Here is a 27,824-nt window from a genome sequence, read left to right on the forward strand (position 1 = left end):
GTGAGCTCAAACAGACTGATGGAAAATTAGCACCTCAGGTGGGGAGCAGTATCTACCTAGAATACTTACCTAAGGTAGGCGTCCGATAAAACACGCGAGGTTTACTCAGAGGCGGTACCTTCAGACACGTAACCCTGATATTGCATTGCCTTAAATTTAATTGCAAACTTGTAGAAATTTAATCTGCCCCGGATAAGCGCTTCGGGCTTTGTGTACGACGTTCGTAAAGAGATTAGAGAAAGGAAAACGGGATATGTGCCTGTGACGTTTCGATGATAAGATAGACGGACTTCCTCTCAAGGATCAGTTGCAAGCGAGGAGCGTCTCTCAACACGCCTCGAACGCAGTGTTTCCTTAGAAATTTCCTGATAACTTTTACCCGGCCACAGAAGATTCGTTAGCAGCTGCTGCCAATTTCGATTTCTCCAGTTCCTTCGTTCGCTTTTTTCCCATCTTCTTTTTACCACCGGTTTTCTTTTTACCGCTCGGTGTCTCGACTATTGTCTGTACAAGAGCGAAGAAACAGAATACAAAACATATGTATTGTCGATAAAATAGCCCTGTATGACGCACAACCTTGGGCCAAGACGACTTGTTTAATCGCATACTGCACTTTAGGAAGTGAATGTCTAAAAATTCAGACCCTCCTGCTGCCGAATCCTTGTAAGCCGTCAACCAAAGTTATGCATGTACATCACACGTTGTTAATCCGTGTGCTGAATAAGTTCAAAGAAATTATCCAATTTATATTCCGTTCTCATTATCCTAGCTTTGACATTGAAAAGTTCATACGATCCTTCTTTGACAGTTTGAACGTGCAGTTTTGCATCATTAAACGTTGACAGTGATCATTGGAATTTGAAGTCTTTTTCCTAGTTCAGCGAATCTATTGACGTAAACGACTTGCCCGAGGACTTGCTTAAATTAATGTCGGTAATGAAAAATGTCTATGGAAATACACCGTGAAAATAAAAGCGCGTACATAATTTTCAGTAAACTGTTACGGATCGCGTGTATTATTCACATTTAAGGAAACAATTTACACGATTCAACCCGATTTAATCTGCGCAGTCGACTATGAACCCGGAATTCTGATTCGACAAATATACACCCCCGGAGGGTGATCGATCAGTTTAATCAATCTACACGATTTTCTCGCAGTGAAAGACTCCTTTCGCACAAACTGTACAATTTTTCAAATGACTCAGTAGAAAATTATACCCAAGCCTAATAGGAAGGGATGAATTAAAGAGTGTAACATGGCTATACCAAACGGGGTATTTCCGGATCGGCCGTTTTGTTTTTGAATGGATAAACGACGACGCCCACGCTTTCTTCTTCTTCGTATTCAACGTACCCGTTAGAATTCGTTTCGTCAAGAATCTCCTCCTTACTATATTTCGCTACTATTTTCTGTTTCGTTGACTTCTTCCTGACCTTTTTGGCTTTGCCATTTGTCCCTCCTCCGCTACCGAAGAGAAAATACTAGGTTGATGGTGGGAACTTGAAAACAACGAAGAACCCCAAAGTTCTCATAATTGTTCAATTCGTCGCGTGTGGTTTTTTTTTTCTATCACCGAGTTTTACTAACGATGGGTAATTGGCGGCCGTGGCTTCGATTACGTTTGGATTCTTTCTGTCATCAGGAACGACCTCTTCGTCTTCTTCAGCGTCGTCCGTTTTCAGGATAATTTTCTCTCCTGGTTCTATCTCCGGTTCCTGTTCTTGTCCTGCACTTGCTTCCGCCTGCCATTGAGTCACCTTGGATAAATCTACACATCGGATAGTTTGTGGAACGCGATCGAAACTCTCCGCGTAAATTCGCGCATCGTGGAGTGCCGCGGTTCTACTTTCAACAGATCGATCACTGTAATTCGCCAGGACTCGAAGAATTGTACGTGAGAATTTCGAACAAGAAAAATTGAGCGTAATTATCAAAGTAAATTCGGTGAATGCAGGGTACCTGATTGTAGGTAATGGGGGAAGAGTAATTGCATGATGTACATATAATTTCTGTGTATATATTTAGTGCGTCTGTCATAGGTACAACATCAATTTACGAGTATATTAACAATATTATATGTGCATACAAATAAGTAACAAGCCTGATCAAAACTGATCTATCGTATTTAAAACTGTCATCTTGCTCTTCTCTCAATGTGACTTAGATTGAAAACTGTACAAACGGTAGCAAAAGATTAATGATTTAGTAGAAAAATAGTCTGATTGGCGCACGATACTCAATTGTATAAATGTTATTTCGAAAGAGATAAACATATTACATTCTACTCTACAATCGACAAAAAAATCGGCAAAAAAAAAATTATCTTTAATCAGACATCCGACACTATTTCGGTACGCGGTATTACCATGGGTAAAAAAAACGTCCAGCTCGTAAAAAGCCGTAAGAACTACAATTCGCAATAAATAAAAACGGTTATACGATACGCAAATGTATAATAATGATAATGTCAATTCCAATACCGAATATTGATTTAACATAATTGATGTACGTACAAGCAACTGACTAGCTGATACGGACGTTAATGTTATCAGACTATTTATTTCAAGTATATAGGAACCATTGTGCATTTCTACGAAAAAACGATGAATTTATGAATATCTAAAAGCGGTAAATAAGTGTGATGAAAATCATTTTCAGGTAGACGATGCGGCTTGTATGTTCAATTTCCTTATCTCGCCGTTGGCTTTTGGCCCACAGAATTGATACAGTGTGCGAGATAAGGATGCTGACCTTGTTGACCAATAATAATGCTATGCGGTGTTAAAGTTTCGAGTTCACGTTATGGAAAAGAAAAAATCATTCCACGAGTTCAAATCAAATACAAACATAGCTATGAAAGCAAACATAAATGAAAAAACGAGAATCAAACGTTAAAACTGAAACCTAACGCGAAAGAAAACTAACGTAAATTACAAACTAGGAGATGTATAGTTAATGTAGATATTATACCATATCTTTGTCCGGATTGATGTAGAATAGCAGTAGAGCGTGGTTGAATTCTTCGAAGGTTACGCGATGGTGTCACTGCAACAGATGAAAATCGAAATTCCTCTTATATTTCTACATACTGGGTGAACTTTTATTTCATATATGAATAATTGGCGGATATTGTTGGACTGACGTTTGCGCACGACGATTTGAATATATGAACCTTACACGCTGAAAATGAGCCTCTCTTTTTTCAGTGAATTCGTAATTACTTCATTTGTCTATGCTAGCGGTGAATGACATTCGTTTACCTAGATATCTAGAAGATTCGCCAGGACGTTGAAAAATCTAACTTTTACCAAAAAAACTGTATCCCAACTTTTGCATATTTTGCGACTCTCCCTCTGAATTTTGCATCGTCGAAATTCATGAATATGGTTCGAATTCCACTGAAAAATATTCTGAAAATATTACAAACAAGGTGAAAAAAAATTAAAAACATTTGGATTTTTATGAATATTGGTAATCATCGGTTTGTTGGGTGGCTGATCACGAATCCGAAGTCAGATTGCGAAATCCAAAACGGCGATGCAATATGGTGGAAAAAAATCTAAGAATATTCCGATATCCGTAGAAATTGGTATGCGACTATTTTTTGGGTCACCGATAACGAATGCAAGGTCAGGTTTCTAAAATTTGTAAATTACAGTGGTTGAAAATAAATTAAATCGTCATATTTTCATGTAGAAATTATATTTCGAAATTCGAGTTTGATATTATTTTTTTTTTTTCTCTATAAATTTGAAACCAGCATAGTACTCATTCTATTTATTATGCAATATACAAACTGCGTGTATTTTAAGAAGTCTAAACGCGTTTCAAGACGCGGCGACCGGATTGCCAGTCTGAATGTTTTGTCCATCTGACCCGAGCTTTTAATCGGGGTTCTACCGTACTTGACAATTCAGATATGGAAAGCCGTTTGACGTTCCGTAAAACATTGAAAGAGATCGAGTTTATGACTTTGTTCGTTTCGTCTTTAAAGCATTGTATACTTTATACTAGATATGACTTGGAAATTGAGCATACTTAACGTTTAGAAAAAGAAAAAACGTTTATTTAAAATACTGTGGTAGGAAAAAACAAGAGGCTTTGTATTTCTCTTTATTTGAGCTCATCTGCGGCTCTGCAACTACGTATTCTTTGTAAATCTCATACATATTTATAGAGTGGCCTCCGACCTGGGAACGTAATTTGAATGAAAACTCGACGCGTCACTTCCCTCTGAATTTACGGCAAGGTTCGTTCCATTTTCCATTTTAGTCGGGTTAAGTAGTGCCGAAGTTTCATTATCAGAAGTCGTGGTACGAGTTTAACATCAGTCTTTGAATGACAGCTAGAACTGGTGACTAAGGTGCGACTGGGACTTGGAATCAATTGGAAGAAAACACAGGAGGAGAAGAGAATTCGGTAATTAAAGTTATACGCAAACAAGGAATACGCATGAGAACAGCAAAGAACCAGTTGCACGGATTCTGTAAAACTTCATTTGCCGTTTCTTTGCTTTTTTTTTTTTTTTTTTATTACTAACAATAACATCTCCGATCTCGCAAGCGTCAGATATTCATTTGTTATTCGGGCACGTACAGTCGAGTCAAAGAACCGAAATCCTTGGCATTCAATATTCCATTTTCGAAAGTCACATTCGTATATTTCTCTGTGGAATTAAAAATAAACAATTATCCGCGCGTATTTCACTTTATTGTTGAATTAAATTCATAATCCTTTACTTTTTGCAAATATTCATAATTTAGACCGGTCTAAGGATGTGCGAAAAGTGAAAGAAAGTAAATTAGTATAAAGTATACGTAGTAAAATCCAAATCGTAGAACTGATTTTAAGCTAAATGTGAAATCGCATGATTTCAAGTAACAAAGACGGCGTCAATAAGCGTTGTGACACCTCGATTCAACGAATCGCGCGTCAGAGGGAAAACGAGTTTAGCTCTTAACCTGGGCGTATAAATAGTGAAACACATAATTTGATGCAGTTCATCGAAATGGATCTGGACCCAACAACATCCATACCAGCGTTCTACGCGGGCCGAAGTATATTTATTACGGGTGGTACGGGTTTCATGGGAAAAGTGCTGATCGAAAAATTGTTAAGATCATGTCCCGCCGTAGAGGAAATATTTCTATTGATGCGGCCGAAGAAGAATAGCACCATAGACGCCAGGTTAAAGGAAATGCTAACTTCGCCGGTGAGTTGTAAAGCTGTTGTAAAACGTTGTATTTAAGTCTGCGGTGCATTCGCGGATAGTTTTAGAAATAACAATTACCAGAATAATAATACTAGTAACAATAAGAATAACGAGAACAACGACGACAACAACAACAACAATAATAATATATAGAAAAAGAAAATTAAGTCTAACTCGATAAAAACACGGTTAAATCGTTGAATCGTTTGGTTAAATTTTCTGCTCTGAGATTTTTTTTTTTCTTTGAGGAATTTATATAAAGAGAATAAATGTTACTTAGAAAAAAAATGTAATAGAATGAAATTTACAAAGAAACAGAAACGAGAACGTCGGAGGCTCTGTCGAGCGTCGAGATTACTTGACGGATATCCGGACTTGTTAACCGATGAAACATTGACCGCGCTTAAAGAATTGCGTTGTGTCGGATATAGAAATGGTTACGTGCGTAAATTGCGTTGCGTTCGTCTCCGTGACCACTGTGGTTGACATGTATATATATGCGTTACATACACGCGTATAAGTTATTATAAATAATCAAATATTAATTTCCACAACAGGGTATAACGTGTATTATTGTCTTGTAAAATTACTCGGAGGTGCATTAATATACGTTATCTTTTGAATTGAAATGGAATTGTGTACGAGCTGTAAAAGAGGCTGGTTTACCGAAAAGGAAAACTTCAGGTTACCAAAAATCAGCACCTTTTGTCTTGGGCGTTGTCGACATACTTAGTGCTAAAGTCTGCGATATAATACATAAATAACGCGTCACGATTCATTGCGAAAACGGTGTTGTTTACTTTCAAGTTTTAAAAAGAGATAAGAAAAATTACACTGTCAGTCGTTTTCGTTTTTAAACGACGCAGGATGTTCTTTCGTAGATAACTTTATTCGTAACAGGGAGTCGGTTAGCCGGTACGTTGTAAACAATACAAGATGACTCGAAAGATGCTTTCATATATCGAATTTAAACATTGGATATTTTATTATCTTTTTCTTTTTCTTTTTTTTCTCATCGTACCGGGAACAACAGCTATACGATAAGCTGAAGAAAACGAATCCCTCGGCCTTCAAAAAACTGATACCAGTAGCAGGCGATGTGGCGGAAGAAGGTCTGGGATTACCGCCGGTAGAGCGAAGGGTTCTAATCGAAAAAGTTTCGATAGTATTCCACGTCGCTGCCAACGTCAGATTCGACGATCCCCTGAAGCACGCTGTTCTCATGAACACCAGAGGCACACGGGAGGTTTGCATTTTGGCAGCGAGCATGAAGAAGCTAGTGGCAAGTATACGTAACATGCGTACATTGCGACGTACAATGTCCGCAGATGGGAAATGTATTATTCCGTCAAGATGTGGTATAATTTTTTTTCCCCGTTAATTTTTATTACCGCGGAGAAACTGCGTGCCAATGATAATTTGGTAGGTGTATCGGGTACGTGATTCTTCGTACACGCATGACTTGCAATTCATGAATATTTATCAAATGATATTATACAATCGTATAATGTAATGAACCTGAGTAACCTGTATACGTATCTATTGAAATACATAATACTGTCCGAACTAGGTTCTCCTACACGTGAGCACCACTTATGGAAATACCGACAGACCGGTTGTCGAGGAGGTTTTGTACCCGGCGCACACCGATTGGAAAAAGGCGATTAAAATTGTAGAAAACACAGACGAGAACATTCTCAACATCATGACACCAAAGTAAAAAGAATTTTTTATCCACCAGAACACCGGAATGAATATGATTATTTTATTTAAATATAATAGTCAATGATGCTTGTTGGAAACCTTCTCGTTTACATGGAAACGAATTTTCGATTCGCAGGTTCCTCGGTAAACTGCCAAACACGTACACCTTCACCAAGCAATTGGCCGAGCACGTTATCAATGAGTACGCCGGAATCATTCCCTGTGTAATATTCAGGCCGTCGGTTGGTAAGTTTTCAGCAGTAGCTGCGTAAAGTCAGCTCATTGTAAAATGAGGTCGCTTTTGCATTTTCAGTACACGGCGTTACAGTCCAGTCATTCTTTACATTTGTAAATGCAAACGAACCAGGTAGGCTGATTCCTAAGCCTTGTGTGCGCGTTTCGAAAGGGGATAGGGGCTTAAAAAAGGTCAATTATAAATTATCGACCAGGATTTCTTATGAGCTTCAGCCGCCATCTTGGAAAACACGTTTTATCAAGTATCTCGCGAACCGTGCACCATGCGATAAAAACAGTAGGAACCTTTCTCGTAGATGATAAAATTTTCTACAACTTTTAAAGGAAATTTTTCCCTGTATAATGCATAGGTTTTTGCTTGATATATAGTAAACGGTTGACGAAACAGTATAAATGGTTCTAGGCTTAAATCCCCCTGGATTGATTCTTCCCGGACTGAATTTTCTGGTGAATATATACGCGGATGAACTCTTACTGGAAAAAATTATCCCACTCAAAAATTCCCCCGGATATTAATTTTCGATTGTTCCTTAAAAGACCCAGTGTTCACACGAAGGGTTAAGGGAGACCCTCGAACATTTACCGACAAGAATATTACTTTTGTAGAAGATTCCAGAAAAAAGTACACCTATTATCTGTACTATTCGACGGCGTGCCAAACGTTCTAATTTATATTTTAAAAAAATCACGTTTTATATATTTGCTTGCTCTATAAGTTTGATGATAGATATTTTTTCGATATGTATTTTTACGAGAAAGGAGAAAAAATTAAATACCCAGTTTTAATCTATCAATTCTTCTCTGTTGAGTTCGATATCTCTCAACAACGATCAATGGTATGTGAAAAATTCATAAAACGTAAATTGTAGAGTATAAAAACAAGCAAGAAAAAAAGCGTGAGATCGAAATTTTTGTATCAAGACGTGGAGCCGAATCATTTCAAAAAGCAAAATTAATCTCTTTTTTCAAGATGGCGGAGAAAGCTCATAGGAAATCTTGGTCAAAAATTTGAGGTCAAGTTTTTATAAGCTCCCCTACTCAATATGTAAAAATCAATCCATTCAATCGATTTGCATTACTTTACTTTTTTCGGATAGAATGGCTGGACTATTGTTCAAAAATACACGAACGCAAATCATCGTATTCATCCAGTCACATACATATGCAAGTCTTCAAGCGTAACACTTGCACGTGTCGATTCTAGTTGATTTCTCTCGTCTCGATTAACATATTGTGAATATAATTTACTAAGTGCATACGTAATGATCGGTAGATAGGATTCAGAAAATCGACCAGTTTTAACGATTGAATTTTAAATAAGTAGGGCAATACAAAGCGTTTGTTGTACACGCGCGGTTTGTTGAATCACAACTTCCACACGATTCGAAGAAAATAAGATATTCTCTGTACAGAGAGAGACGCGGAGTTTTATCCATATCGATCGCACAAAGGCTTCTGTACTTTTATTACACATGGATTTCGTGCATGGTCCTTCTTTAGTCACGGTCAGTTACATTTTCAATATTCACAGCGTTGTGCCGACGAGAGACTGCCAAGCCGGTAATAAAAAGCCATGGGAATGACAATGATACGTTAAAGTTTATGTGCTTCGAATTTCGCGGTAAATTGCATTATTTGCGTCACGCCGCATACTGGATTAGATGTAACGTGATTGTCTAGCTTCGAAATCAGTCACACCACCTAACACGTGATCACTCTGTGAGCGGATGATCGATTCTTAATAGCAATACAGCTATTTAATAGGCTATTCACGATTATTGTGATATAAAGTTTTACGGCAGGCAATTAACAGCTTTAGCTATTGTCGCATCCGTCCTACGCGTCGTGGGCATCAGCATTAAAAGCTATTAAACGATAAGTCCTGACCCTGGTCAGGCTTTCAGCAACGAATAAATGGTCCTGTAAATGGAAATGGCAGACAAGGCGCGGCGAACGATGTACTAATAAATCGTACATGGATCTATCGAATACCGTGATCAACGTGCGACTCAATTAGTACGAACCTACATTTTATTCTAGCAGTAGAAGAAAGAAAAAATTACATTCAGTTTTTCAATGTCATAGAAACAATTCTACTGACAGTGAGTATGGATTAACCACATTGAGTAGACATTTTTTAAAATATACTCCCATTCGTCATTCCTTGTCCATAATTTGATTACAGTATGAATGGTGGCACGGCAACGACGCGTAACTGTCATCAAAATTGATTGTCCTCGAATTTGATGAATTGAGAAAAAAGTACCGTTTAGAGTTTGTAAAGCTCTTTCAAATGGCCTGAGCCTCGATTCAATACAGTAATCCACCTTCGGGAAAATGACTTGCAAAAATCGAATTGCAAAAACTTGGAAAGATCAAAATTTGGAATGGCCGATATATCGAAATTTGGAACATGCAAAAATAAAATATCGAAAGATGAATTGTACGAAATCTTGATTTTTGAAAGTTGCACTCTCACCGTTCCGCCGTGCGGACTTTTTATAACATGTCAAATAAATTTTTGCCAGCCATATCGTTTTTCAAAAACGTGCCTACGGATTTTTAGATAATTTTCAAAAAAAAAAACCACCTACTGTCGATATTTTGGCAGTTGCAATTAAACCGTTTTGCCACGCATGCCACGCTTCAGTTGTAGCGACACTAGAGGAGCCGATGCCGGGATGGATGGACAACTTCAACGGTCCTGTGGGACTCATGATTGGCGGGGGCAAAGGTGTTCTAAAGTCAGTCTACGGTAATCCTGACCTCATAGTGGACTTCATACCGGTAGACGTGGCCATAAAATCATTGCTCGTAAGCGCCTGGCAAAGAGGGATAACACCGTAGGTGAAGTTTACTTTATTTCGTAGATTCTAAGCGGCAAATGGCCTGGCGCCGGGATCGATGTCGAAAGATCGTACTTTTCATTTCCAACCAACATTTGCTCTTTTCTCTCATTCGCTCAGTATAACGCGGGACCCCAGCGTCCCAGTCTACAACTGTTCATCGAACGGTATAAGGGCGGTCACAACCAAAGCCATGATTAATCTGGCACTTGAAATTGTCGCCGAGATTCCCCTTGAAGGATGTCTCTGGGTTCCCAACACCACCATGTACTCCAACATATTTATTTACTACCTGACTGTCTGGATATTTCATTTTATTCCAGCCGTGATTATCGACACTGTGCTCAAGATAAGCGGCGCGAAGCCCAGGTGAGCTAGACTTTCAAACTTTTAAGCACCTAAAACATAGTACCAAATATTCTTATAGCACATTTCATTTTCTTTGAAAACGTATCTACTTGTGATCCGAGCAGGCGCGTAACTATCGGGGTCTAGCCGAATAAAAATATTTTTATTTTTTTTTTCTCTCTCACCCCTTCCATCGTCACATAACCATATTTTTGCATGCTAGTCTCATGTAGCGTAAAACCCTTAGAATTAGGCACATCTCTGGAATTAGAGAGAGAGAAGTGTTCAAAGAAATTGTTCGTCCTTTGTTAATCTCTTTATAGAACATCGTGTTGGACCCCTCACCCCCCCCCCCCCCCCCCCCTCTTCCATCCTTCCCTTCCGCACAATGATAAAAACGTACGTTCACGGTATTGTATGATAATTATAATTTACGTGGTACCTTTTTATATCAACAGGCTCTTGAGATTGCACAGGAAAATTTACACGGCAAACTTTGCATTGACGCATTTTTTGAAGGAGAAATTTACATTCGAACATGCAAAACTACTGGGATTAAACGACATGGTGCCACAGTCAGATCGAGCGGACTTCAACGTTGATATTGGAAAATTCGGAATAAGGGATTACTTCATGTAAGCAAATTTCTTTTCCTTGATGATAAAACGAATTTTGTATTTCGATCATGCGACGAAATATAATCGTTTTATTCTGACGTTAATTGTCATTAAAACACGACGGATTACGTTTCGCGCATGACTTTTGCTGCACTGCCGAAAGTGGCTTAATCTAGATGAAAGAAAAAACAATTCCAATCAGAATAATAACCGCAAATGAAAAAGATTAAATATTCGAACCAGAAGTGTTCAATTTCATACAACTACTGGAATAACGAAAGTATATGCAATTTTATCGCTTTGTTGTATTGTTTAGTGACGCAATGTTGATTATAAATTTTGATGGAGCCTTGAGAATTCTTGAAATAGTATAGAAGTAAAAATGAATGGAAAAAACGAAGAAAAGAAGAGTATAAATATTTTTTTTTTGAAATCAAGTATTATGAATTAAAAAAGAAAATACAATTACGCAAGAAAAAATATTTATTTATTATACACATGTTGATTAGACGTGAACTAATTGTGAACCGGAAACGTTTTGTTGTTCTAGAAAGTGTTTAATTGGGAGCAAGATGTACCTCCTGAAGGAAGACATGAATAAAGTAGCCGAAGCTAAGGCCCACTATGACAAGTAAGTAACGCGTAGACTACGCAAGTGATTTTTTTTTAACTCAACGAACCGGAAGTTTTAATTAATTAAGACGCTTGCCGCTACGCGATATCGTCCAGATTTTGTACAGAGAATAGGAAGCGGTTGGTCGGCCTGGTTTTATCATCCGAGATATGAAGGACCTCGGAAACGGGTCGGAAAAGACAGAAAACATTGTTCTCGCAATGATTTCGTTGAATGTATTCGCTGAAACCGTAAACAAAGAGAACAACTGATTTGATTAAGACTAAAAAAAAAAAAAAACAAATGGTACAAAGTATGGGAGTCTGTTCGCCGACCGTGCCGTAAACTTCTGAATTTGATAACATCGTATCGCGCGTATATTGTGTAATTAAAACTCACTGCACTGATTAGAGAGTGAAACAGCTTCTTGTTATAGACACGTAAAACGACAAATTACACTGAGAAACAAAATTCATTGAATCAAATAAACGTACGGTGTCACGGGCGGCGAAGTAGATATTTATTTGTCTAAATTCTAGATCTATCGGTTTAACAAAACGTTTACTTGATTCAAGTAAATTCTGTTGGACCAGTAAAATTATTTTGTTGAATTACGCAAGTATGCTGTGTTCGCCGCATTTAGTTGAATCAAACGAATATCACTTGACTCGAATAATCCTTTTCCTCCGTGTAGTTATTTCAACATAATTAGATGAACGATGAGAAAGTCGTGGATTTTCTATTATTAGATTTGGCAATCCACATGACGAGTTTTATCTGCAATGAAACATTATCGCGCGGTTCACTCTTTTTTCAAAATGGCATTCCATCAACCATTGGACCATAGTACGATATAAAAAGTTGTATGAGTAAACAACCGACCCGCCCACGACGTTGTTTCAGCTAACGAGACGAATTGATAATGCCACGTGCCAGTTTAGATTACAACAAAATGTTCGCATGCACAATTAGGTAGCCATTTTTTATTTATTTCGATCGCAAACAATGTCTGGCATTTCAAATGTCAAGAGCGTTTATGCGATTGTGTACTAGAAGAGGATTCGTATCAAAGCTTATTTCCACACTTGGATAACGAAACTATGCGGTTCGATAGAATCTCTAAATTTTTGGGTCGGTCCGAATTTATCGACATTAAGAATTACACTGGTCAGCAAAAATTTACTTTTTGCGTGTAACATGAAAACCTTTAATTGATTATGTCAGGAACGAGTTTTGGTATAGTAAAATTCGTATTAAAATATTTTAGATACGAATAGTTTTACTGTGATATGATTTTTTCAGTTTCTCAAAAAATTTAGTTTTTACGAAGAAAAATGACGTTATATATAGTGTTACAGTAAACTGATCAACGAAGTTTTGTAAGAATGAAGATGGTTACTAATTTTGAAATACCTGTCTACCATATTTGTTTTGACCCAATCGAGTCTAGTTTTTGTGTTACGGCTACAACCAGTAAAATCAAATGTTTATCGTTTTGACTTTCCTTCTTTGATTCAAGGTATTTCGATATTTACTTTAAATACCAAAAGACCTCGGATAAAAAAAGGTAAGTCAAAACGATAAACATTCAATTTTACTGCTAGTAGCTGTGATACAAAAACTAGACCAGGTCGAATCAAAATAAATATGGTATTATAATGAGGGTAGATCGGTGTTTCAAAATTAATAACCACTCTCCCTCTTACTTTTTAGTATTGCTGTATGATTTGACTGCTGATGTGATTATACTGGGTGTCCCATTTTAATCTTACATCTAAATTATCTCGAAAAATATTGCTCTGATCAAATTTTGTTTGAAACAAAAGTTTTAGAGTTCAAAGGGGGACGTTCAAAAAAAATTTTGTTGAAGGTCCCAAATTTACAATAGCGACGCTACGATGGCTGACATGGTTTTTTTAAGGGAAACCTAACTTTTTTTATGACAAAACAATGCATTGCATTGAAACTAACAACTTTTGTAAGAAACATTTTTCGATTCAGATTGTGGTTTTCATGTTGGAACTCCATTTTTGACTATTCAGCGCTTGGGTTGTTTGGGTTTATTTGGGTTTGTTTGGGTTTGTTTGGGTTTGTTTGGGATCGTTTGGGTTTATTTGGGTTTGTTTGGGTTTTGTATGGTACCTTCCGGACAGCGCTAAATAGTCAAAAATGGAGTTCCAACATGAAAACCACAATCTGAATCGAAAAATGTTTCTTACAAAAGTTGTTAGTTTCAATGCAATGCATTGTTTTGTCATAAAAAAAAGTTAGGTTTCCCTTAAAAAAACCATGTCAGCCATCGTAGCGTCGCTATTGTAAATTTGGGACCTTCAATAAAATTTTTTTTGAACGTCCCCCTTTGAACTCTAAAACTTTTGTTTCAAACAAAATTTGATCAGAGCAATATTTTTCGAGATAATTTAGATGTAAGATTAAAATGGGACACCCAGTAGAACGCAACCGCAGAGGTAAATCACTTCTGAAAAATACCTGGTAGGTCCATATATATATATATATATATATATATATCAATTGAGTCAGACTGTGGGAAATCACGTAGGACAAAATTTCGCGGAAACACGTCATGTTCGGAAGTTTTGTTATGTACAGAAATGGTGAAAAAAAATCAGTAGAATGAAGAAAAAATGAATTCATTTCTGAATATCACTTACTGCTCTTGATATTCGGTTATATTATGTTCTTGACGGATTGTTTATAGGTATGCAATTATTGACGATAGTCCGATGAGCTGGACGCGATTTAAAAATCCTCAAGATGTTACGTGGTCACAGAGGCAAATGACGAAAGTGAGATAGAGATGTGTATATAATTTTGTACCGAGTAAAGAATTCGAATGACCGTAGGCAACAACTGTCGCGACAACTTTATACCATCACGAGGTAGAGTATTATACAAGTTATCTGTTGTTTGGTCGATCGGGTTGACCCAGTTATCCCTGCGAAACGAGATCGTCCGCGATATTATGCATGGCCTATAACATACCCACCCATTGACATAGAGATTCGCGATATTGACATACGCGATTGTTACCAATTTCTGTTAGGCTTAACGTCTCATCGCTGAGTTCAGTGTTGGCAAAAAATTTTTCCAGGCTCTTGCTACTGCAATAAAATGTATAAAACACACGCACGGCTGTACAGATTCAAAGAAGTTGTACAACAAATGCAAGCAGCAAAGAACGAAGCTATAAAAGCAAGACGCGATCTGTGTCGGGATTCCCATCAGCTTGGCGACCAGTTATAATTTGCTAATTGGGTGATAATGTAGGACTGCTCGATTCGGTTATAATTATTATTTCGTCCATCTGTGGACGAGGTCAGATCGTCTGAGGATAAGCGAAATTTCGCATATCTAACCAACACAACGAGTTTGAAGCAATACCGTTTCTCGGATGACGGTCGTCGGTATGATAAAAAGGTGGCGTGATATTTGAAAGGCATGCATATTTCGTTACACTGAGAGAATTTTTTTGTTGCGGTTACCACTCAGTCCTTAACTACTTTCAGTTTTTACCAAAATCGAAATATATAGTCCAGGTAGAAAATGAAAATTAGTTTCCTAGCTGTTACCGGAAAGTCTGGTATCCGTTACTATTCTTTCTCATTACGATCGCTGTTACTATATTTTATTGTAACTGTTGTGAAAATTTATCCACTTGTCTTGTGGTATTTCCACTCGTTAGTAACACCGGTTTCTGGCACCTTGCCGGTTACCCATCTGTCGAAAGCGTGGTTGAAAAAATAACAAGCAATCAATAATTTTTATGAAAATTCGCATATCGGGATTTTCAAGCGTGCTGATTACAAATCCGGAATCAAATTTATAAAAATTAAAATCGTTGTTCTAACATGGCAAATAATCGTTCAATATTTTTTTCGAAATTCTCTGCATAGAGATCTTCAAGCTCACTCGCTACGAATGAGAAAAAATATTTCCAAAAAACGAACTGGCGGACTCAGAATGGACGACTAGTTTATGTAAAAATTATTTAATTTGTACAGAATTCGGTGTTTGGGAGTTTTCAAGGTTGCTGATAAGAATGAATGTTAATTCAAATTTCAACAAAATGCGTTGAGAAATGATGATTGTGAATAAAATCAACGAAATATTTTATGATATTTTACATATATGAAGATTGGGGAGGAAGAGGATTGGAAAATATTAATGGAACACTATTACAATGATAATGAAAACTTATTTGCCCATAAGTTTTCAATTTCTTAGTTGTTATCCGCTGAAGAATCATTATCGCCGTCATCGTCATCATCATCAAATGTAGAATCAATACTTCAACCGCGTGGAGATGGTGATTTGGATTTTTTTTTTTTTTTTGGTGAAAGTTTTCGCAAACCGGTCATCAGTGGATCCGACGTTACTAAAAGCCTGCAAAAAACGACTTCCATGTTTTTCATTCGGTCACATTTGCGCGCAAAGTCTTTTCGAAATCTTCTACTGCGATCGTTACACAATTCCCGAGCTTATCTTTAGACATCTGTCCGACAGGAAGTAGCAAAGGATTTACAATTTTGTGACCGTGTGTGAGAATTTTATTCGCTGTTGGTGGCATTAAAATTAAACATCACGGATGCAGTTTTACAAATTTTCCTACAGTATGTTCAGCGTAGTTTTGAAATTTTCGTACTGCAACGAGATACGCGAGGCGACACCTACGAAAGCGGCCGAACACCGGTCTCTCTGTGTTACCATATAACAACTAGTGTCAGATAAGCGTTCAAATATAGTAATACTAGTCAAAGTCACGGGATATCCGTTTGCGGCAAAGAGACTCTGCGAGAAGACGCCACTAATTTTGAAAACCACAGGCTGGTAGGCGTATTTTAAGTTTTTTGGTGCGAGTGGTGTGTGAATGGTTTCTTTTTTCTTATTTTTTAGTCACCTTGTGAACCCATTTTGCCGGTTTCTGTGTCAAAACGCCAATAAATAAAAATGTTCTCTCACTAATATTTTCATAACTGACGTTAACCATAACAAATCCCTCATAGTACATCGACTTCAAGTCCACAAGAAATTAACAGCAATGTAATATATAAAATCGCCTTATCAATTCTTCATCGACTCCTTTTATTGAAGCAGAAATTTCAGAATTTTCAAAAAAAAAAAAGAAACGCCGAGCTGTTTTTCCATAATTTGAACTTCAAAAGTCTTGTTTCACTCAATCGATAATACGCCCTAATCTATCAACCGACGAAAACCTTCTTTTATACATCTTTATCTCTCTCTCTCTCAACATCTTCTTTATCCCCTTGAGCCCAGTATCATTCGCAGGCTCAAAAAAAATTGAGAAATAAGATTGATAGACACGTTGTCAATATTAATTTCACGTGTCAGATTATTTGAACCGCGCTTGCTTTCTGTAAGAGAATTCCTTTCGCTGAATAAAAATCGGTCAGCGTTTCGCGACTTTATGCGCATTTAAAGACCATGGGCTTTTCTGTGAGTCACTAGCTACCAATGAAGCACGCTGCAAGGTCACGGACGAAATGAATTCCTGAGCGACGTAGTGAACTTTGTCCTTTCCTAATGGTCGTAATACATACAGTCGGAACTCCAATTAGTCCCGGATAGGAATGAAGCGAGAAGAGTTTGTCGGCAAATCGGCGTTCCCCCAACGATGGCACTATTAACAGGACGGTTTGTTTATTTTTGATAGTTAATCTTTTGAAAAGTGAGGAGAAAGGAAACTGTGCACGCATATAGCAGGGAAAGCGATACTAAGAATAATAATAGTAATGACAATAACAGTTTAATTAAGTCCATTCCAATGTTGGACAAAGGTTAAACGAACAACAAATTGGATTAGAGAAATACTCAAAAGTAATTGTAATATTAATCTAAGCTAAGGATATGAAGAGCTAAAGAGAGAGAGAGAGAGAGAAGATTGACGGGTCAGCATCTGCCACATTCAGAGTTTTTCTGACCTCAACATAGTCCTAAATCAATGGGAGCCCCGACTGTATTGGATGTACCGCTGGAACTATTCCCACAATCAAAAGTCTCTGGAAAAGTACTTTTTTTTTCGAGTTATGGCCAACTTTTCGACATTTCGAACCACTGTGCATCGGTGCGATCCAACCAGGCCTGGATCGCTATGTGATATGAAACGGCCATTTTCAACACGGGAGTAATAAAACGTAGATATAACGTCAGGCTGTTCGGTGATAATTGTTGGTATGTATTACATACGAACCTATACCGATATCTGGATGCGACGTAAGAACGTTAAAACTCTGGAATCAAAAGGAAGCCACAAATGGCTGGAAAAAAAATCAACCTCACGAATGGGCAGCCTTGATATTTCCAATTGCTGTTACACCCGTTTACGACGATGTTCTCAAAGTTTGAATGATTCAATATCTTGGGTTGTCCGACTGGATCTCGTAGTGGCATTTTTTTTTTATCTTTGGAACGTCGTTACAGACGTTTAAACCATCCGAATCCAATATTGTGTCGAGCTGCGCAGATCAGGCCAATAAATCGGTATCACGATATGAGCACGTGAACGGTGTAATACGAGATATGATAATGTATTCAAAACCGAAGACTTTATCTCGGATACCGACATGGTCGTGTAGTTATTGCGATCCTCGGCGACTGCAACTGCGAATGGGAGACCGCCTGGAAATTCCCCCAGTGCACCAGTGGTGTACCTCTCAGGTTTATTTATAGTCGTCACTCGGGCAAGAGTTCACTCACTTATTTGCGGTGAATACATTGCAACTGCGTGTTCCACGTCTTCCGAACCGTTGGTTGAAACAAATCCACGAATGGTAATTCGAACGTTTCCAATATTACACACACGCCACGTGCCGGCTGGCCTGTTGACGAAACGACAATGTCATGATCAATATTCGGCTCCTCGCCTCTGCACGGCACTGATCCATCGACATCCTTCGTGTATACGAGTCACGATCCGTCGTCACTGATATCATCGTTGCTGAAGTTGACCTTGAAAGAATATTTCGGCGGATGCCTTGATCCTGACTTCACGTATCGCTGTTTCGCCACGAGCCAAACTTAATACTACCATGACTACCTTAATGACTACCATGTATCGTCAATTGTACTCGATCAATCGGGAAAAAATGATCGATTTAATCGAAAAACCATTATTTTTGGTCATTCTTACTCCCGTGAACAATTTATGCCCGTCGAGTTCCCATTCCCCGTAGAGACTTGCGCGTATAATTTACCCACTTCGTCAGTCCATATTACCTATCTGCGCCATCTTCGATCCAAGTTACCCTGACTTGCCTTCCAATCACGACAAACTTGACCAATCCCTAACAGAACGTATTCCGGTTAGGTGTCAAGCTCTCGTCTATCTACCAATCGCAAATGTTACGAATCAGCGCATCTCGCGTACAAGGTAGCGTGACGTAAGTCAGTGTTCTTATAATAATAGTTAATACTATATCCAAACGACATCACACTGAGAAATATTTTATTTGTACAGTAACTAGAATAATTCGGTAAAACAGGTATCGTTAAAGAAAACTGTTTGAATGTTGCTTTGAATGTTGAAGTGGATTTGCAACTTGGTAATTACGGGGCAAATAGTGAAAAAATACTGCGTCGAAATGGGAATATGATTTTTGTTCAACAAGTTCGCGTCACCTTGCAAGAAAACATAAATAAATGACGGGACAATGAAAGATCGGGACAACTCACTTTCAACAACGACCATTTTATGTCGGAACGATGCTCTTGTCCGCTCCTTAGTCCCACAAGGACATTGTCGAGCCGACAGAGACTGCTTTATAATAGAATGAGATAACACATCGTTCATGCCTGGCGGCAAGCGTAATCGATGCATACCAGCACCCATCCGAAACAGTGAAAGTAGGCATAACGTGTGAATTCGTCCAAGTGAGCCAAGTGGCGGGGCAAGAAATAATTTCACGTGGGCAAGATAAATTTTGCGAGGCCTTCCGGAGGTGAAAGAGGTCGAGTTTTATGCGGCGAAGAAAGGTTGGCAAAAAAAAAAAAAAAAAAAGTACAATATTCCTCAAAAACAGATTTGATCTGTAAAAATATATCGCCAAGTACGCGTTGCCTGTAATTGAATACAGTGAAAGGAAAAGGTGAGGTATATCGATAACACAAATAATGCGAAATGTTGAAAAAAAGAAAAAAAGAAAGAATGAAAGAAAGAAAAAAAACGAATGCAGTAGCTACATTTCACTAAATAGATAGGTATAATATTATTATTTTACCTTTCGTTACATTCAACTACGAAACGTATACTTGGCGCAACATTTTTACAAATGAGATTTATTTTTGTGAAATTTGAAATAGCGTAAAGAATTTGAAATTTCTAAAAAACAATGCTTTTTTATCCTAGATTCCTATATTACCGACTGATTATTTTACTAAGCTGATAATAATATAATCAAACTGTCTTTATTACTATCAGTTTTTTCTTCTCTACAATTTTTCTAGTAAATGTCCATTCGTGAGTTGTCGTTTCTATGTATGAAAACGCAGATTTAAATTTTTGATACAGATGTTGTAACAAAATTTGTCATTTCGGTTAAACGAAGATTCGCAAAGTGGCGTTAAAAATTACAGATGTAACCGTTTTCAGTTGTAACAATTAAAAATGACGCTTATGCGAAACGGTGGATGGCTTACAGCAAACGTTGCTTAAATAGATTAAAAAAAAAAAAAAAAACGAATGTGGAAGCTTGCTAACCTGCGGAATTTACCGTTTTACGATGAGCAAAATCTTTACTCGTAGTCACGTTTTTTATCGATCTTTGGTAAATATTTTTCGTAGGTAAAGAATGCCTTTATTATTTTAATAAAGAAACATTTTTTGGTCGATTTTGAGATGTATTGAACATTTCCCAGAAATTGACGTTTTTTTTTTTTTTTAATTTCCGTATTTCTCGTAATATGATAATAATTCTACAAAACAAATAGCGGCAATCGATTTTTCAGGAAATTTTATCCCTGTTTCGTACACTAAACAATTATTTTACGTGCAGTATATCGCGAGAAAATTTTAAAAAACGATAATCAATATTATACACCATAGTGTAAAAAAAGACGAATGAGTTAATTACGTAAGATTGTCGTGTGATTTCGTAATTATATGTAGAGCGGGAAGTCCGGCTAGCGGTGGACCGCGGAATCGGAATAAACGATATGTTGACGATGATGACCGCTGAAATACCTCTTAAATTTACAATGTCTCGAATAATTAGTCTGACTCGTAATTTCCTTTCCGGTCACGTAGGAATCCGTGCAAATTTAGTCATCGCTGTGAGTCACAGAATGAAGTTGCGCACGTTATACCGATGCAATAAATTCATGAATAGTTAAAAAAATATCGACCTTCAAACCCACGTGTAAAAATCGTTTAGAAAAGTGAAAAATTACACTTTATTCGTTGCAGCTGATAAGCTAAGGATAACTCTATCTGATAAGGAAGCCATCCCATGTCGGTTTCTCCGATTATGATTTAGTTCATTTATGTTTTAGGGCATCGAAAACTAAGCGACAGGTATTTTTTATCGGGTTTCATTCACCAGTAGAAACTTTTTAGCGTTGCTTTTGTTTAAATATATGCATCAAGCGCACAAAGAAATCACCCCGTTGGGTGCCCATATTTCGGGATCGCTTTAACCCCCTTAAAGTGTCTTTTGATCGATGAAAATAAATACGTGTCGCTTAGTTTTCGACGAACTAGATCAAAACCAGAGAGATCAATCTGGGATACCTTAATTCCTTGTGATAATCAGACTCAATCGTTGCGTACGAAACTGCGAAAAACCTGGAATATCGCTGGGTAACATGTGTGATACACAAATGTAACAGCTGTGGTAACATGTTGGGCCACCTATTCCTTAATTGAATGCAGGTAGAGATCATCGTTTCTTCTGATTTATCATCTGCACCACGGAATAACTAACATCTATGTTCATTGATATTTGTAAACGTTCTTTGACGTTGTAAACGATTGTTATCGAGGATGTCCGGCTAACGATAAGGGAAGGTACGAACGCTTGTTAAGACATAGTCATCAACTACATCAGAAATTTCACTTGGACTTAAAATTAGCAAACCTTACGAGCCAGCGTCAGCCTCTGGGTTTTGTTATACCTGCACTGAGAGAAATTTTTAATTCCGGTTACCGCTCAGTCCTTAGCTATTTTTATTTTTTACCACAATCGAAAAATATAGTTCTAGGTAGAAAAAGAAACTTATTTTCCTATCTGTTACCAGAAAGTCTAGTATCCGTTGCTATTCTTTCTCATTGCGATCACGGTTACTATATTTTCTTGTAACTATTGCGAAAATTTAATGCTTGTGCAACGATAAATTGACGTTAAAGCCTTGTTTAACCAGAAAAGTAGAGTAAACCGAAGAAACTGATTTTGCGTTGCAATTACCAAAAAAGAATCGACAATAACGCAAAATGGTTACGTGTACCTCGTTTTTCGTAATCCCAACAATATTCAAACAGTTTTTTTTAACGATACCTGTTTTACTGAATTTTTCTATTTACTGTATCAAATGAAATTTTTCTCAGTGTAAGAAAGATATTAAACTGTAGGTAAATGCAGTGAGTATAGTGAGTAAGTTTATACAGTCATGTTTCGCTTCTCGATTATCAAAGAAGCAAAACACAAGGAAAGACGTAAAAAGAATACGCTGAATTAACAAAACATCATCTTCCGAGAAGTCATAACAATTTCAGTGTAAAGAATGAATTATGAAGTTACTAAATTTAATATTCTGAGAAATGTGTACGTGTGTAGGAAGTCAATTTTATAGAAAGAATCAAAGCATGTCTTTCGTTAACGTATCGACACTCAAATTTCTCACTAATAATCGGTATAATATATTCATACGCAAACGCGTGCAATATGTCAGTTTTGGAGAAACAACAAGCTTGGCGCTCTGGGAATTAACTATTCGTTTCTGAAAACGGTTTATATTTAGCTCAAACCGATAAACCGATACGATATAGTGGATGTCCGTGACAGTGAGACTGACGCGACATCATCTCGTCTAATACGGTCAATTTCGCCGACCTTTGTGAATACATATAAATAAATTTAGTGGTGACGCAATCGATAGTTTCGAAGAGCATCGAACGTCCTCAACTTCCATTGATCCTACTATGTCGTGACATTTTTCTTAGCCAGTTTTATAATTTCGAGCCATTAGTATACGCGTCGCGTGAGTCAAGCTGACTTATAATTTCATAAACCATACGCTCAACAAGTTGCTTCGAGATTATCTACATCATCGGATACCGCGATAAGAGCCGAGGAGAGCTTTTCATGGATTAACGATACGAATAAACTTATTAATTTTCGAAATTTTTCACGTGTGTGCAGTAAAATTGGTAGGATAAAATTCCCAAAAATCCTTGATCGATCAATAAGAATCCCTGCAGGATCATTCGACGTATGTTTTTCTCTTTGTGTAGAATCTGCACGGATCCACGCCGGAAAAAAATTTCCAGGAAAATTCAAGTTTAACCGAAAGTATACCTATTGAAAAATAAACTCGTTATAACGCTCGTAGGAAGAAATTATCTTTATAATATACTACAAAAATGATGAGGAAAATTGGTCATCTTTACGTGACACGACTCACGTTCGAGAATATTTTTCGATCTTTCGATCTTTTCCTAAAGAGGACTCTGTTAGATCCGAGAAACGCTCAGTGAGTAAAAAAAAATTTCATTGTTTCGCCACGGGGTAGAAACTTCATCACGGTTTCTCAGCGTTAAAGTTAACTGTAACCGCTCCGATTAATTATTATCACACTTGTTATCAGTACGTATTCAACCGTGAAGTACGCTAAGATTTACGTGTTTCAAAGCACGAACATATCTGACGATGAGTTCTCGACAGACAAATCTAAGTTCCAAGTAAACGTACACTTAATCACGGACGTCTCTCTTCGCTTGAAACTTGCAAAAAACATGACTTTTTAAACCCGGAACGTTATCCATCACATCACACTAACGTTATGTTTCACGTACATCCGACCATTTGGTTAGCAGACGCTGATAAAGCAGTCAAGCAGTGTTTTTTCTTCCTCCACCTTAATTTACAATTATTGAGAAGTCAAAGTAAAAACTTGATTCTTTTTTTTTGTCGAAATGAATTATAGCCCAAGTTACTCAGGGATAGTTTAGCTTTTTATTAGTGAAAGAATTTTTCAAATTGGTTCGGTAGTACCCAACATTACCCGCTACATTCAAACACGCAAACTTTGTCTCTTAGTATAATATTATTGAAGAATTATAGATAGCCGTCTCACCTAGGCAAGTGTTCGTCAAATTTTGGGACTCTCCAGTCGCTTTCTCGACGGGAGCGAATTGCATTTTTTCACATCAATGGTTACAGCAATTCTATCCAATCGATCAGGCTCCTTTGCATAATTGAAGAATTAATATGATAATTCTTGTATCGCACGAATGCCAACCGCGCCTGCGCTATTGCGAGCCACATTCTTATGGCGTAATCGCCCTTTCGAGATCACTATGATATGACGTACTTTGTAGTCATGACGCAGATCGTGCGACGACACAAGCACCGGTTAAGAGGAATCGGTAACGGGTTTGAACACGCGAATTTGTTTCTAACGCTTGATTTTTATTCCCGTGTAATCGCGCTGTCCATAAATTACGTAACTCCGTTTTGAACGCTTTGCAGTTCCCCCTCTCTCCGCTCCTTGAAAAGCACGTAGTTGGAAGAAAAAAAAAAAATAAAAAATTTTATGCATCAGAAAATTAATGAGCAAGTAGTTCTTTCTCAAATTTTTATTATTCTAAAACCCCCGATCGATCGAATCGGAAAAACGAAACTAGCGAGGCATGTAAATTATTATTGTTAATAGGAAAAGAATTGTTCCCACCGAGCTGACTTTCAAGTGTATATATATATATATATATCTATCACGAGGACACGTCATTGAAGAAAGCCGTAACTGTAAAAAAAAAAGTTAAAATAATAACATCGCGTTGCGGAAAAATAAATCGGAATGCGTCAATTACAAAACCACGTATCGCGGGCTAAGCCCCCCCTCCCCCATGTAGTCTTCGTAATGAAAATGCTCGTACGATATATCATGTAAAAAATTACCTGATAAAGCGTATGAAAAATCTCAAAATGTTATGAACGATTTCAATATATGATTTATTTTATAGCAAATTTATCACTTGTTTTTACACGTCGAGCAGCGATGCTACGGTCTGAGTTACGTCACTTACACTTGTGTGCAGATTAAAGCCTTGCAATCATAACGCTTAACCGCTGCGAAAGAAATTGAATACATTAAAACAATACCACGATTCATTGTTGGTTGCAATTTATTGCGAATAATTTTGATTCATTGCCACACGATTCAGACGATGTTGAATTGTAAAAATCAAATAATATCGAAGTAGCAATAAATAACAAATTGTGAGTTCTGACTCGGGAGACTTTCTTTCTTTTTTTTTTTATTTTCCTCTAAGTTTTGATCGTGTTACGAATCACATGACAAATTACAGAATAATTTGCAGAACTTAATAACTCATGTATAAAAATACGTGTACAACTATAGTAATAAATCATATGTTGGAAACGGTCGCAGCATTTTGTGATTTATCGTGTGATCTATTATGTGTTATTTTATATGATTTATCACAAGAACATTTTCAGTAGAGCTTTCATCAACCCCCCCCCCCCCCCCCCAACTAGCTACGTGGTTTATGATCAGCCCCTAATTGGAATTAACTTTCAAGTACGAATTAGACAATTGATTTATTTTATATTCTTGTTACGTGACGTTTTCAATACAACAAACGTCATCTGGAAATCTTTCGCAGTACTGGAACTTATTCGGTGATCGTTCAACCCGCGATGTAACTTCGACAAATTGCGATGCAATGTTATTAGTATGAAAACTATTGTGTACAAATAAAATTGTAAATGGCTTCGATTCGCTGTGTCGGTTACTGTGAAAACCCAGGTCTCGTTCCAGAAGCAATTGAAATAAAAAAATAAACTTTCGATTTATTTTAGGCGGAAAAATAATTTGAAAATTATGTATGCGAAGACGGCAGACACTTAATTTCATCGAAAGAAGATCAACGGAATTAATGGTTTGGAGAGAACAGTTGTTTCTAAGAACGGAATTAACTACCTGCTCGATCGCATCATGCGATCACGTGACATAATCTATAAATAATATCTCTGCTGCCATTTGTAAACTGCGTATACCTTTTTTATTCTTCGAACATCTCGGCGCTGTTTCAATTTCGATGAGGTCAGAGAATAACGGACTTCGAAAACAATTATGAACAAATAATACCTTCAACAAAATAACTGACATTCAAACTCTCAGTCACTTGTATTCTGACAGTGTTCAAAATTCAAACTGGCCAATCAATTTTCAACAATATTTTTTCACCTATTCAATTTGATCTTTGTCTCTGTTTCACTGTCTAAGACACAATGTACGAATTCCGCCAAACCATTTTGAATATCGATCCGAAATATTACTTCGTCCTCGATCGCCGTGTTATCAACATTCAAAGCGCTCAGGATAGTCATTTTTCGTAAGTTTTTCAGTACTAATTGTTCAACTACGTCGTTCACACTTCAACTCCAATGTGTATTGCACTTAAATTTCCCATTCAAAGTGTCAACCGTCTAACTTGTATCCTTCCCACGTCACGAATTCTACATAAATCATTATACCCAGAGGCGATGTAACGACAACAGAAACTTCTCCACTTGAGATGGCTTATCGCCAAGCTACGATGTAAGTGACTGGGATGTTGGCACGTGTACCAAGAAAAAAAGGGGAAAAGAAAAACTCCACTATCTCAGTGGAACACGCATTATACGTACATGTAAACACAAAAAATTCATTTCATTCAGTTAGGTGAACATCAGTATTCTACCTTCATATCGTATACTACAGCTACGGGTAATAGATAGCGAAGATGGTTGCGGAAATTGATCGTATATCTGGTTAATGTTATTGAGGAAGCATTTATGTCAGTTGCACTGCAACGTTTAGTTACCTTGGTTGAAGAATTGTGGATTACTACAAGCGGAAATCTCGGATAAAAGTTCACCTCTTACACTTTACACGCTTCATAGAAAAAGTTAAAATTTCATCTAATCCTTAAAAAATCTGTATAATAGTTTTATGACCCTGAAAACTCTAAGCTCTAATTGATACTTGATCTATGAAATATCAACATGTTAATTTTTGTTTCAGAATGTGGTGGATCGACAGAGTTCTCAAAGTATGGTTAGCCATATTTATAACCTGGCTAGGATTCACTTGCGGTATATTTGCATACATTTCAACCTCCGTTATATCACTGTTTGACTTCTCGTTAGTAGCCTAATCAGCGTTCAAATGTCAATTATCAGTTCAGGCAAGTGTGTGTTGTCATCAACACCAACAGTGTACAGAAGTATGGTTATAGTCATTAAAGTTTTTTTTCAAGCTGACGATAATAATCCGTGATACGTAAACTCTTATGCAAAGGTTCAGAGGCTCTTTCTGATTATTGGTCACCAGCAATTCATGACAATTTATTTGATACATAATAAAATGTAGAATCTTATCCCAAGACCATGCGACGTTACAGAAATGCGGTAACTGTTATATTGTTTCTTCGTACAGCGATTGTCTGATAATAGTAACAAACCCAAAACTGATTCTGCAGAATATCTTTCGTCGCGTCGGTATAATTATTTTCGACACTGTAATAAAATGTATTTCTTTGAAGAACGACCGAAACTCCATTCAACTATCATTTTCCGAAACGAAGACGTAAATTTCTCATAGCTATGAAAAACTTTATCGAAATTTATCAAAGTGCCATTACAAATCCAATTCCGGGTGATATATCGGATAAAAGCACGTCATCTCTGTACGATATATATTATCGTTAAATGGATACCAGACTTGCGTGAAAGCTATGATTGCATAAGTAATAAATCGGTTCCGGATGTTAAGCACTTTCCAATAAAGCTATTAAGAGCAATAACTGTACTGATGTGACATTTAATATTTCGATAATGGGATTACCATTGCATACCAGTCTTTCCCCTTCGCACATCCTGTCATTTTCCTTATTCATCAGAATTCACGAGCATCATCGATCTTCAATTGACAAGAATTATGACGGAGCACTGATGCCGAAATCCGATCG

The 27,824-nt window shown here is 37.2% G+C and overlaps 2 protein-coding genes across 6 annotated transcripts in view; one reads left to right on the top strand and one right to left on the bottom strand.

The window, feature by feature from the left end:
• The first annotated feature begins 22 nt into the window (after window positions 1–22).
• LOC124180826 (putative fatty acyl-CoA reductase CG5065) lies at window positions 23–27,659 on the top strand. Of its 3 annotated transcripts, none has more exons than XM_046566664.1 (12): window positions 23–38; window positions 4,182–4,253; window positions 4,350–4,423; window positions 5,004–5,216; window positions 6,250–6,498; window positions 6,787–6,932; window positions 7,057–7,166; window positions 9,826–10,018; window positions 10,142–10,390; window positions 10,828–11,004; window positions 11,537–11,617; window positions 26,879–27,659. In XM_046566664.1, exons 4-12 carry the CDS (start codon window positions 5,013–5,015, stop codon window positions 27,009–27,011), a joined length of 1,542 nt encoding a protein of 513 aa, XP_046422620.1. In that variant the 5' UTR covers window positions 23–38; window positions 4,182–4,253; window positions 4,350–4,423; window positions 5,004–5,012; the 3' UTR covers window positions 27,012–27,659. The 3 variants fall into 3 exon arrangements, with proteins under 3 accessions (XP_046422620.1, XP_046422619.1, XP_046422621.1); XM_046566663.1 differs by having other exon boundaries at window positions 24–74; XM_046566665.1 differs by lacking the exons at window positions 23–38; window positions 4,182–4,253; window positions 26,879–27,659 and adding an exon at window positions 14,319–14,499 and having other exon boundaries at window positions 4,270–4,423.
• The window catches only part of LOC124180828 (afadin- and alpha-actinin-binding protein-like), a 52,743-nt gene continuing 27,066 nt past the window's right edge, over window positions 2,148–27,824 (bottom strand). For all 3 annotated transcript variants that reach the window (XM_046566669.1, XM_046566667.1, XM_046566668.1), the window contains exon 7: window positions 2,148–3,049. The gene's annotated coding sequence lies outside the window, so the exon portion shown is untranslated. The remainder of the gene's footprint in view (window positions 3,050–27,824) is intronic.

The sequence above is a fragment of the Neodiprion fabricii genome, chromosome 4, assembly GCF_021155785.1.
Source record: "Neodiprion fabricii isolate iyNeoFabr1 chromosome 4, iyNeoFabr1.1, whole genome shotgun sequence".
Lineage (NCBI taxonomy): Eukaryota > Metazoa > Arthropoda > Insecta > Hymenoptera > Diprionidae > Neodiprion > Neodiprion fabricii.